General features: G+C 45.1%; 2 protein-coding genes across 2 annotated transcripts; both read right to left on the reverse strand.

The window, feature by feature from the left end:
* Positions 1-2,718: 2,718 nt before the first annotated feature.
* LOC308248510 (interferon omega-2-like) lies at positions 2,719-3,321 on the reverse strand (the record flags this gene model as incomplete). The annotated part of the gene is made up of 1 exon (XM_080668623.1): positions 2,719-3,321. The coding sequence occupies exon 1, from the start codon at positions 3,304-3,306 to the stop codon at positions 2,719-2,721; it is 588 nt and encodes a 195-aa protein (XP_080524749.1). The 5' UTR covers positions 3,307-3,321.
* Positions 3,322-7,438: 4,117 nt separating this feature from the next.
* Positions 7,439-8,684, reverse strand: LOC308249717 (interferon omega-1-like). The gene has a single exon (XM_080671466.1). It carries the CDS (start codon positions 7,977-7,979, stop codon positions 7,455-7,457), a length of 525 nt encoding a protein of 174 aa, XP_080527592.1. The 5' UTR covers positions 7,980-8,684; the 3' UTR covers positions 7,439-7,454.
* Positions 8,685-13,243: the final 4,559 nt, after the last annotated feature.

Genomic DNA, 13,243 nt, shown 5'->3' on the forward strand with positions numbered 1-13,243 from the left:
TGGGTGAGCCCCGGGTTGAAGAGCAGAACCTGACTTGTTGGAGCTCCGTGTCCTTCCTGCCTCTGCATGGCTGCAGAGAGACCCACAGAGTCCAAAAGCTGCTGTTTGCTGTTCTCGTTCTAAAGAAGCAACAAACCTGACTAATAATCATGTGACTTTCTCCACTGATTTTATGCACACCTCTTGTATTTCCATTTTATTCAGTTTTAAAGTCGATCAAAACATTTTCAATTGAAGTTTGTTTGTTAAAGTCAAATACCAAGGGTTTATGCACGTGGTCCTCTACTGATATTTCAGACAGCGGTCCCTTCCTGAAAAGGGCACAGACTCTGAGATTCTCACTGACACGGATGCTCCATCCCAGCGGATTCTGCTCCCTGAGGGCAAATCTACTCGTGTCTGATCAGAGTATTTCAGAGGCTCAGTGTGGCTCTTTTTGTGTCAGATCCAACGCAACAGAGAGGCCTGGCCCAGAGGCCCCGAGAGGGGAAAGTGGGTGGTGAACAGTGGAGGAACTCTGGCCCTCAGGTGACCTGAACTCTCTTAAGAAGCCATTCCATGGCCCAGAATCATTTGTTGGGATTTATATGCTGGAATCTTCTACCACAGCCAAGTTTGTGGTTACCGGTTTTCAGTTGAAGCCCTGGTGTCTACCCTGTGCTCTGACCTTCCAGGTCTCACAGATGGATAATGGTTTCATCTCTCCTGAGAATTCCCATTCCTCATGTCTCTTTTCTAACTGTTGGTTTGGAATAGTGGGAAGAAAAGGGAAAACAAGACTCAATCTTTTGGGGGCTGAACATTTGGTTCCCTAGCCTGACCTTTTTAAAAAGAAAATTGCTACACATGGGCATCACTGAATGTCGTAATTCCCAAATATGATTCCAACGCTATAGAAATGAAACGAAGTTAGAAGCAGAATAAACCAGGCAAAGTTCTCCGTCTGCAGCACAGTGCTGCCCCCAAGGAAACAGCAGAGAAGAAGCCTGTGCCCCCAGGGTTCCAGGCCCAGTCCCAGTTCTGGAACACTCCCAAAGGGTTCTTGACAAAAGGGGACACAACTGGAACGTCAACAGAGGCCACCCCCCACATCCAATCTAGCAGATGCCACCACACTTCGTGGCCACTGGACTGAGTTCACTGGTCCAAACTCCTTTCAAACCACAACCAATGAGCATCTCATATATGTGTGTGGCATCTATAACATGTACATGCATCTGAGACATCTTTGGCATGTTTAAAGTGTAAGTGTGTGTGAGTTCAAAGGTTATATGTGGAAAGTAGTAAAGACCATCAAAGAGAAGAGGGAAATTCATTTTGCTTTACTGCGGTTTTAACTCCACATATAGGTGAGTTTCCCTTGTTGCCTTCAAACAATCAGCCTGGAACCCATCACCGCTCAGCTTTGGGAAGTCCAAAATTGACCAACAATTTCTACTAATTTCCAAGAGCACTTTTAGAAGGATAATGCACAGAAATTGCACGTAACTCCAGCAAACAGGACAAGGAATATTCATTCATTGAATGTACTGTGACACTAATACCCGCGTAAAAACACAGGAACAAGACCGGTTATGCCCAGGGCCTCGCAGCCTCCCCAGTGTTGCCTTCTAGGCCCTACCTCAACCAGCTCACTGGGCTCCTGCCTGAGGATCGCCCTTCTATCGTGATTATGTTTGCCAGGCACTGCTTTATGCTTTTTGTGTGTATTTACTCAAAACAGGACAAGGAATATTCATTCGGGCAAAAATCCTATCAAAATAAACTGTAATTGTCCCCACATTAAACCCAGGACCATGGGAGTTTACATTGTTTATCAAAGTCCCGCTGCTGTTAAATAGAGGTAGGATCCAGCCCAAATCTCTGGATGCTGAATGGGCTGCAGAATCCCATTCTTTCACGGATAAAAACCGCCATGAGAGGGGTGACAAACTGGAGACACAGTCCCATTCCACAGAGTTAAGTGTGTGAAAAATGACCACTAACCTCCTCATCTCACTTCTCAGATGTGTCCACACGTACCTTTAATGATCTTATTTCCAGCCAACGAAGACCATATACCTTTCCCACTCCACTCTACGTGACTCAGATGTTTCTTCCCACTGCTCCTTGTTGACGGAACAGAAATCAGTAACAAATCAGACATGACCAGTGAACGTCTCCCATGCTTTCCAGGGCTCTTCTCAATTCCATGCGTTTCCAGCTTTAGATAGGCATTTTCTGAGATTTGGTGTAACTGTTCTAGAGGACTTAATAGACAAGTAGTATGTTGAAATTGATCTATGTGGCAAAAAATAAAGATTTAGTTTTTCAGAATAAAAGAACTCGGGAAATTATTTTGATAAGAATTTAATAAAGCAAAATGCAAGTTTAATGCCAAAACAGTAAACATGTGGTGTAAATTTTAATACAAAGTAAGGGCAAATATTGGTTATGTAAATATATCAATATGATAACATGAAATAATAAATAGTAAATGAAGAAGAAACAATAAATAAATAAATAAATAAATAAATAAATAAATAGCATCACCACAGTAATCTATTAGGGACTGATATCCCAGGAGCTAAATTTCATAACATTTTCTTGCTTAATACCCTGACAACAGATTTGCTGAATAAAACATAATAAATTCTGTGACTAAAGCTGACCTAAGAGCCTTTGATTTGACTCAAGATGTGCAAACGTGATGTGGCACATTCATCAGTGAGAATCCTTTCAAGGTGACCTCACGTCTCCATCGTTATTTCTTAGCCTTTCTTGCAAGGCTCTCGTTGAGGAGAAGGATCTCATGATTTCCACTCTGACAACTTCCCAGGCGCAGTCACTGTATTTCTTCTCCTTCAGGTAGAGACGGATGCCCTGGAAGTACCTCTTCAAGGCCAGGGTAGGGCCCTGCATGGCCAGGGCAGATCCCTCCTCTCCCATCTCCCGCGCCCAGCAGGTGTCCAGGTCTCCCAGCTGCCGATGGAGTCCTGTGCGCAGTTGGTCCACGAGGGTCGCGTTCCAGGTGACAGAGGAGTTCTCTGTGGGCAAGAGGTCGAAGATCTGCTGGAGCATCTCGTGGAGGACAGAGATGGCCTGGGCCTTCTGGACCTGGCTGCCATCCACCGTTGCCCGGGGGAATCTGAAGTGCTTTCTGTCCTTCAGACAGAAGAGAGGGGAGATTGTGCTCATTTGGCTCAGAAGCTCTAAGTTCTCCCTGCTGAGCAGGGCATGGTCCTGAGGCAGGCCACAGCCCAGAGATTCACCGGGACCAGAGCTGAACAGCACCAGGGCCGTGAGTAGAGAGAGCAGGAGGGCCATGGGCAAACGAGGGTGCTGCTGGCCTGGCTGAGCTGGGCGTCTGGTGAACAGCCTTGAGCCAAAAGTTCTCCAGTGACCTTCTTTCTGGGCAGGGCCCTTAAATAGGGAACACCACAATTTTCATTTTCTAACCATTTCTTTCCACATTCACTTCCTTTTTTGTTTTCTTTTAGGTGGTCTAAGAAGATGTCATCAATCTGCAATATTAATTTTCTATTTTAAATTCCCAACAAACTTTTTTTTAATATATTTTATTGATTTTTTTACGGAGAGGAAGGGAGAGCGACAGAGAGTTAGAAACATCGGAGAGAGAGAAACATCAATCAGCTGCCTCCTGCACACCTCCCACTGGATGGGTTGGGATGTGCCCACAACCAAGGTACATGCTCTTGACTGGAATCGAACCTGGGACCTTTCAGTCCACAGGCCGACGCTCTATCCACAGAGCCAAACCCGTTAGGGCTCCCAACAAACTTTAGATGTGTCAGTCTGGGCACCGTGCTGCCCTCCTTACTTTGCACAGGGCGTCAGGCTCCCTCACCAAGTGGGATAGTGTATTTAGTCAGGTCCTTGCTGGACCACGTGTAGTACATAAGCTCTTTAGAACCAAGGGCTGAGTTTTGTTTACTGTTGTGTTCACTGCAGAGGCTGAGGTTTTAGTGACTGCGTTTCGGGGATGTTTCTCTTCTGGAACCCATTCCTGCAGGGCCACGAGGTTATGCTTCTCGGGTCCACTAGGTCAGGACTTCTGTAGACATTGCCATTTCCTTCCAGCGTCTGCAACTGGTTGTTAGGGCTCCTCAGGCTGTGCCAGTACCCCCAGCAAGAATCTAGGTTCTTTGCTGGTGGGTGTAGGTGTGCAGATTCTCATAACAAGACAGTAATATTTTCCCAGCACCACCCCATTCACGAGGCCGAGATCAGCTCTAGTAACCCTTTGCCTCTGGAGTGACAGTGTCCTCAACTATAACTCTCCTGGACTCCCCCCTGAGGGCAGGCTCACCCCATCCTGAGGTCCTTAGAATCCTCCCCAGGCGGAGGGGCTTCTGTCGTTGTTGACAAAAGAATCTGTCAGGATCCTCCTGCTTCCCCCGGGAGGGTGTGTGTGAAGGACCCTTCTTTTGGTGGTGACCTGCTCCTCTCCTGAGCCAGGACCCAGGTGTCATTGGTGTCCACAGCCCTAAACGCTGACAGCAAACGTTTGTTTTCTCTAAGTGGGTGGAGGCATTAGTTATTCATTTGCAATAACTGATCTTCAGTAGGCCAATGATTTGTTTTGGCAAGTGCAGCTTTATTATTGAATTCTCTTTTTAAATTATTGAACACACTAAGCTCAGAATTTCTGAGCTGGGCACGGGAGATTCAATGACGTCTCTCAGTGGACTTGTAGAACATAAACTGGTGAACGTCAGCTGCTCATTCAGTCTGCGTGTTTCTGTTGGGCTCTCTGTTCATCCCTCTGTCTCATGCTCAGGATGCAGGGCAGTGAGGCTCAGGCTGCTAAGTCAGGGAGAAACAGCCTTCCATCCCTAATTATTCATGGTGCTTCATTTTAAATGTAAACAACCACATAGTCATTTCACTGGTTTCCTGGGCATAGTCTGTGTTGCTCCTCTGACATGATTTTCTACTTCATCCTGAGGTTCATATAAAGGGAAGTAAAGAAAGTCAAAGGGACTTCACCATTTTTTTCTATAATTATCATGACTTCAGACTTTTTCTTTCTCATTTCAACTTTCCCAGAAAGCAAAATTGACAGTTGTTTTTGGCAAAAATGGAACAAATAAATTCTGCATGTCATAAAGGTGAAAGGACGGAGGGGCTTCTGCTGACAAGAGGACAAAGTGTAAGCTGGCAGAATTGACTAGCCACATGGGGTCCCTGGTGCTGTGGCAGAGGGAGGATGGAAGCCAGCCCTGAGCTACACCAACGCAGGGATGGGCTGCCTCTGCCAGAGGCTCAAAGAGCAGGACCTCCTGGGTCAGTGACCAGCCACATCATTTTTCTGTCATTTAATGCACATGGGATCAGCTCTGAGGACAGAACAGAAGACTCACAGCAACCAGCTCCCAGAAGACTGGCGACCACCACCCTCACTGCTGGAGCAGGACCCTCCCTGCTGCATAGTGGATATTGACCCTGATGTACGTGCTTGATCTGGTTAATAAATCCACTCAGCTGCTGGAAGATTACCTTGAGTAATGTGGATTTGAGGGAAATGGAATTGGATGATCCTAAAAGAGTGTGCTCTTAATCTAAATAATAATTATATTGATATTTTACAGTAAATGATAAAATTTTATTGCATGCTAACTATGGTCCAATCATTGTTCTAAGATCTTTGAAATGGTGAATTCAACCTTCTCAGTAATCTATTTGTATTAAACTTATTTATACCACTATTATGCCGTATTGATCTGAGCGATGATTTATTTGGAAGGCACCACAAATGCAAGGTCAAACCCGTAAGGAATTTAAGATACGGGGTGGTCTGGAAGGGCCCGTTAAAAGACAAGGATAGAATTGGACATGACATTTATGAACCAAGGAGAGGCCACCCCATGAGAACACTGAGCAGGGAGGGTGGGGTGACAACTGATTCCAAGTTCCACTTCAAATGCCAGTGGACTGCTGTCTATTGCTCTGTATGACATCACCAGTGTGGTCCGAGTCCACAGAACTGACTTTAAGTTCTAAGGAAAAGTAGTCAACATTCCTTTTAAATGGTTTTGAAGAGTAGAATTTTTTGACAATTGAAACAAGTTTGTCTCTGGCTCTGGAGTAACCGTGGTCCCTCCAATTCCCAGCAGGCTGCTGTGGGGTCAGTGTCCCCTGTGCTGGGGACACTGCTGTTGGCCACGTCTCTGTGGGAGAGCTCTGCTCTCAGCATCCACTTCCATCTTCTCACCCTCGGAACCAGGATGATCTGCAGAAACAGGTGACTCAGTGCAGGCCCTTCCCATTGCTCCCCTCCTGAGGGCCTGCCTGTTCCAGTCCAGGCTTTACCTGTCTCTGTTCTGCCCAGTTCTCACGCTGCTGCTGACTTCCATCTCCTTCCTGTTCCTATGTGTGCTCTGTCTCCTGTTCCATGATCACCAGGTCAGAGTCTGCTTCTCACCTCTTTGCACTTAGTGCATCACCTGAGATAGGTTCAGCCCCACTGCTGGGAGCATAAGTGACATTGCCCTGTACAGTCGTGGAAACATCGCAGGTGACCTACCCTCATTTCTCTCTGTACAACTGGGTAGAATAGACTGAACTTCCCACAGAAATTTGGCAACACATGTTCAGTATGGCAAAGTTTCCAAATAGAAGGTGCCCATGAGTTACAATCATTGTTTACACAAGAGCCAAACTTAAGAGTCTTCTGATCAGAAATGCTTGCATTGTGCTCTTATACAAACACAAAATAAAGTTCTATAATGATCAAAGTCTGGATATTTTTCTGTTGATCAGGTACAAGAGCCAGTGTGACCTTAACTGACAAATGTATTTAACCAAACATTATTCTGAAGATCCTTTCCATTTAAAAAAAAAAAAAAGTGTAATTTGTCATTTAGAAACAGCGTATAGCCCCTACCTCCTTCACCACCGCCCTCCCAAAAAATTAAACAGTAAAAATATCCTATATAATAAAAGTGTAGTGTACAAATTGTCCCCTGGACCGAGAATTCATCTGAGAGTTTGACCAGGGGGCGGAGCTGACTGGGGTAATGGAGGTGGACCTCCCAACTCCCCCCTCACCCACTTTACCACTGCGGCACCAGGAGGCAGGGGAAGGGAAGGAGGCCCCAAGTTCGATAGGCATCCGGAGGAAGGGAGGAGGTACTCGGCCGGCTGTCGGCATCAATCCACTAGGGACCCTACCGGTGCATGAATTTCGTGCACTGGGCCTCTAGTTATGTCATAAAATTGTTTATTTAAGATAGCAGCAGATCATGTACCTCTTTCTAAACATAAATTTGTAAATTCATGATGTACAATGCATTTTTATAATAACCCTTTGATTGTGGTTTCAGGTATTTCTCAGCTGGTGCAGGAATGTGAGTGGAGATTGTTTAGAGGCTTCGCAAACACTGCAATTGAAGAGAGAGAGCCAGTCACCATACAAATTTATTCTGAATTTGTTGACTTTGCTTTGAGGATTGTTACATTGTTCCAAGGCGTCTCATCATTTCCACTAAAACGACCTCCCAGCCACAGGAGCTGTATTTCTTCTCTTTCAGGTACTTATAGATTCTTCGGAAGTACTCGCGGATGAGAATTCCCAAACTGGGACAAGCCAAATTATTTCCTTCCTTCTTCGCCTGGTCCTCCAGGTCCACCAGGCACTGATGAAGGCTGGAGATTAGTTGAGAGAGGAGGCTGTGGTCCCATTCAGCAAAGCTGCGCCTTGTTGCGAAGACGTACAAGATCTGCGTGATCATCACATGGTGGAAACAGGCGCGTTGTGTCTTCTTCATTTGGAGGATTGTCTCCAAATTCCAAGGAAATTTGAAGTCGTTTCTGTCAGCCAGGCATAAGTAAGGGGGGGTCCTTTGCAGTTGTGACAAAAGAATTAAGACTTTCTTGTTGTCTCTTATATCGAGCCAACGTATGTCCTCCTCAAGAGAACCAGCAGGGATGGAGCACAGCATCACCCCTGCCACCAGCCACAGACACATCTGGGCCATTGCGAATTGCAGTGATTCCGGGGACTACCGCCAGGGGGAGTCGCGGGCAAAATTAGCAGCAACTTTCCTTCTAGGGATCCCTGGAAAGCGCGATTCTCCAGGTGGCCGCTAGAGGGCGCGCAGGAGGCCTTTTGTGACGTTGCCTTTGCGAAAAGCTGAGCGGTGAACATTCGTTTTCAATCAGTCTGGTCTGAGAGCAGAGAAGCCGGCCCGGCCCCGCGGAGCCGCTTTGTGCCGCTTTAATAGTGAAGGCAAAACCTCCCTTCGGAGGCCGCCGCTGCTGAGGACGGAGCTCTGCCGGCGCCTCGCCGCGGCCATAGTCCTGAGGAAGCCGGCACAGAACCTGGCCTTCGCTGCGCTTCCCCGGGAGCGTGGGGCTTTCCTTTTGCGCGGAAACCCCGGCGAGGCCATTTTTACCGAGAATCCGTTTGCTGCGGGATCAGAGGCTGGAATCAGAGCGTGCTGGGTGGTTTGTACAGAATCGGGGCACTTTCTGCGCGAGATGCGCCCAGATGCAGAGCCGGGGAAGGCGGGAAGGACGGGCCACTGCTCCGCGCTGGGGACATTTCGTGTGATGTTTCCACTTTACAACCTTAGAGAGCCATGGAGTAAAGTTAAAAAAAATACGGAAAAGTGCGAACTTTAAAACGGCTCTTCGTGAAGCTACTATAAATATTAAAATACTTTAATATTAAATATAAATATGAAGCCTAATATTTTTAAAAAATTCTATATTAAAGCATTACTTATTTAAACTTTTGAAATAGTTTATTAGTTTAGTATTAAATAAATCCTGAAATATTTTAAATGTATTTTAAACGTAAAAACTATTCAAGCATTCTCTTACACTTTAAAAAATATTTAAATATTGATTTAAAATCAACTTAAAATTTAAAAATGTTAACATGAAAATATCATTCTATTAGAATTTTTAAAATACTTATATACTGACTATTAAGTAAATATTAACTGAAAATTTTAAAAGTTTTAATTTTTAACATTCATACTATAAAATCTGCATGTATGAAATTTCCACTTTATTTCAACTGTATTTTATTTGTACCCAAACTAGGATTTAATGTAATTTTACTGCCTTGGCTGGAGTGGAAGCTAACACTTTAGTATTTTCACGATGACTTGTTTCAGCCTGGCCTGCCTGGCTCAGCGCTGGTTTGATTCCTGGTCTGGGCACAGGTCCTGGTTGCAGCTAGATCCCTGGGTGGGGCTTGCAGGAGGCAGCCAATCAATGATTCTCTCTCATCATTGATGTTTCCATCTCTCTCTCCCTCCACCTTCCTCTCTGAAATCAATACAAACGTTTTATTGAAGATGGTATTTTTTATCAAAGGGATTACTTGTTTTCAGTTGAGAGTATTGCCATGTTGGACAGTTTCTTGTAACCATGTGACAATGGTGAGTCATTTTTAGTTAACTTTAAAAATGTATTTGGGCCTCCCTGGCTGGTTTGGCCCAGTGGCTAGAGCGTCAGCCTGCAGACTGAAGGGGCCCGGGTTCAGTTCCGGTCAAGGGCACATGCTGGGCTTGCCAGCTCCATAGATCCCCAGTATGTGGCATGCAGGAGGCCGCCTATCAGTGATTCTCCCTCATCAGTGATGTTTCTCTCTCTCCCTCTCCCCTCCTCTCTTAAATCAACGAAAATATATTTTAAAATAATGTATTTGGGCCAACAAGCTGTGGGAAACCAAATACCAGCATACTCTTCCTCTAGCCTCATCATACTTCTTGCTGTTTCCTTTCTCTCATTAATACTCTATGCCTTTTAGATGGGGCAATCATTCCCCTTCTCTTTGATGCTGCATCGGTGTTTCTTACTTATGAGCAGAGGTATCAGGTCTTCTTTGAAAGAAAGGAGTTGAAAGTCATTGTACACGTCAGTTTCCTCTCTGTCATTTCGGATTTCAACGTGAAATATTCAGGCCTGGTCTCAACTAGTGTATTGTAGGTGCTAAATGAATGATGCCATATGTCTTAGTTGAGGCTGCTATAGAATTCAGAGAAAGGGGAAAACATCTGCATTATGGACAGGAAGCTCCATGGAATGTCTTGGGGGCATGGCTGAGACCTAAAGGAGCTATGGACTTATGGGAGAAAGTGTGTGTGTGTGTGTGTGTGTGTGTGTGTGTGTGTGTAATATATAGTGCTTTCCACATTAATGGCTAATTTCACCACAGCGTTAAAGTGGTAAAAAATGTATCATAAAGGTTAAAATTAAGTCTTAAAATTTGTATTAATTTGAAATAATTAATTTTTGACGCAACCAGACTTTATTGTGATTTCCTGGCTTTAAGGGCAGCAAACTCATCAGTAATATTTTCAAAATTACTACTTCCCTGCTTATCTCATTTTCAATGGAAAGAATAGCTGTATTTGGCAATATCTTTTTTTTTAAGTTTAATGACGTGTATACCTCCTGTATACTGTATATGGTAGATACTGAAGGGTAGAAGAGTTTGCTACCCCAAAGCATGCTTTTTGGGATATTAACTATTTTAAGCAGGTTATTATTATTTTGTGTTAATATATTTTATTGATTTTTTTTTTTTTTTTTTTTTACAGAGAGGAAGGGAGAGGGATAGTTAGAAACATTGATGAGAGAGAAACATCAATCAGCTGCCTCTTGCACAACCTCTACTGGGGATGTGCCCGCAACCAAGGTACATGCCCTTGACTGCAATTGAACCCAGGACCCTTCAGTCCTCCAGCTGATGCTCTATCTACTGAGCCAAACCGATTAGGGCTTGGCAGTATCTCATGACCTAGTGACTGTCATCACTTCACCTTACAACATCTTTTTCCCGTCAATTGTTTTAAGCCAAGATTTTGTAGTAAGCATTCCACTACGTATACAGTCATGGTTTTTCATTGGAGAGTGTTACTGACTTTTTCAAAATGTCATCTCGTATGGGTGAGTAGCATAAAAGTTTGTAATCTATTTGTGTGAAGTGCCTTCCGGGTGAGCTCTCCAAACTGGGAACAGGGAAGCCTGGGTGTGTCAAGTGGCAGGAGGAGCAGAGAGTCTGTAGGAGGCTGAGTGAAAGCTTCCTTGGGAATAGACCCTTTCAAGACTACTGCCCAGGAATTAAAATTCAAGGTCAAAGGATGCATGACAATAATAGTGAGAGCCACATATGCACAGAGCTATTCCATTTTAAATGTTTTCACACACATTGTCCCAGGTGATCATGACAGCTCCCGGAGGTTTGTGAGTCAGGTTCTCTCTCAAGGAGTCTGAAACTTAGAGAATTTAACTTGTCCAAAGATATTACCTCATCATTTTGCCACCAAAATAATCATTCTTCCACCACATCTCACACTGTCACCTACGGGTAGGGCCCATGGCTCCTTCCTCGTTTCCTCCAGGTGGAGGAGCAGAGCGAGGATCCGGAGGGAGGGGCCAGGTTCTGATTCCTTTGCTTTCCTGCTGTGAGTCTGTCCTCTCGGCACCACTGAGAAGGGCCTGCTCTAGGAAGTGGCATGTCTGTCAGCAGCTGTGTCCCTGGGACTTTATGGAAAAGTGAAATGCGATCAACGCTGGGTGAGCCCCGGGTTGAAGAGCAGAACCTGACTTGTTGGAGCTCCGTGTCCTTCCTGCCTCTGCATGGCTGCAGAGAGACCCACAGAGTCCAAAAGCTGCTGTTTGCTGTTCTCGTTCTAAAGAAGCAACAAACCTGACTAATAATCATGTGACTTTCTCCACTGATTTTATGCACACCTCTTGTATTTCCATTTTATTCAGTTTTAAAGTCGATCAAAACATTTTCAATTGAAGTTTGTTTGTTAAAGTCAAATACCAAGGGTTTATGCACGTGGTCCTCTACTGATATTTCAGACAGCGGTCCCTTCCTGAAAAGGGCACAGACTCTGACATTCTCACTGACACGGATGCTCCATCCCAGCGGATTCTGCTCCCTGAGGGCAAATCTACTCGTGTCTGATCAGAGTATTTCAGAGGCTCAGTGTGGCTCTTTTTGTGTCAGATCCAACGCAACAGAGAGGCCTGGCCCAGAGGCCCCGAGAGGGGAAAGTGGGTGGTGAACAGTGGAGGAACTCTGGCCCTCAGGTGACCTGAACTCTCTTAAGAAGCCATTCCATGGCCCAGAATCATTTGTTGGGATTTATATGCTGGAATCTTCTACCACAGCCAAGTTTGTGGTTACTGGTTTTCAGTTGAAGCCCTGGTGTCTACCCTGTGCTCTGACCTTCCAGGTCTCACAGATGGATAATGGTTTCATCTCTCCTGAGAATTCCCATTCCTCATGTCTCTTTTCTAACTGTTGGTTTGGAATAGTGGGAAGAAAAGGGAAAACAAGACTCAATCTTTTGGGGGCTGAACATTTGGTTCCCTAGCCTGACCTTTTTAAAAAGAAAATTGCTACACATGGGCATCACTGAATGTCGTAATTCCCAAATATGATTCCAACGCTATAGAAATGAAACGAAGTTAGAAGCAGAATAAACCAGGCAAAGTTCTCCGTCTGCAGCACAGCGCTGCCCCCAAGGAAACAGCAGAGAAGAAGCCTGTGCCCCCAGGGTTCCAGGCCCAGTCCCAGTTCTGGAACACTCCCAAAGGGTTCTTGGCAAAAGGGGACACAACTGGAACGTCAACAGAGGCCACCCCCCACATCCAATCTAGCAGATGCCACCACACTTCGTGGCCACTGGACTGAGTTCACTGGTCCAAACTCCTTTCAAACCACAACCAATGAGCATCTCATATATGTGTGTGGCATCTATAACATGTACATGCATCTGAGACATCTTTGGCATGTTTAAAGTGTAAGTGTGTGTGAGTTCAAAGGTTATATGTGGAAAGTAGTAAAGACCATCAAAGAGAAGAGGGAAATTCATTTTGCTTTACTGCGGTTTTAACTCCACATATAGGTGAGTTTCCCTTGTTGCCTTCAAACAATCAGCCTGGAACCCATCACCGCTCAGCTTTGGGAAGTCCAAAATTGACCAACAATTTCTACTAATTTCCAAGAGCACTTTTAGAAGGATAATGCACAGAAATTGCACGTATCTCCAGCAAACAGGACGAGGAATATTCATTCATTGAATGTACTGTGACACTAATACCCGCGTAAAAACACAGGAACAAGACCGGTTATGCCCAGGGCCTCGCAGCCTCCCCAGTGTTGCCTTCTAGGCCCTACCTCAACCAGCTCACTGGGCTCCTGCCTGAGGATCGCCCTTCTATCGTGATTATGTTTGCCAGGCACTGCTTTATGCTTTTTGTGTGTATT

Source organism: Plecotus auritus (assembly GCF_963455305.1).
Source record: "Plecotus auritus genome assembly, chromosome: 5".
NCBI classification, from domain to species: Eukaryota; Metazoa; Chordata; class Mammalia; order Chiroptera; family Vespertilionidae; genus Plecotus; species Plecotus auritus.

Excerpts from the sequence above, each read along its gene's own strand:
- LOC308249717 (XM_080671466.1), bottom strand. The coding sequence starts at position 7,979 with ATGGCCCAGATGTGTCTGTGGCTGGTGGCAGGGGTGATGCTGTGCTCC.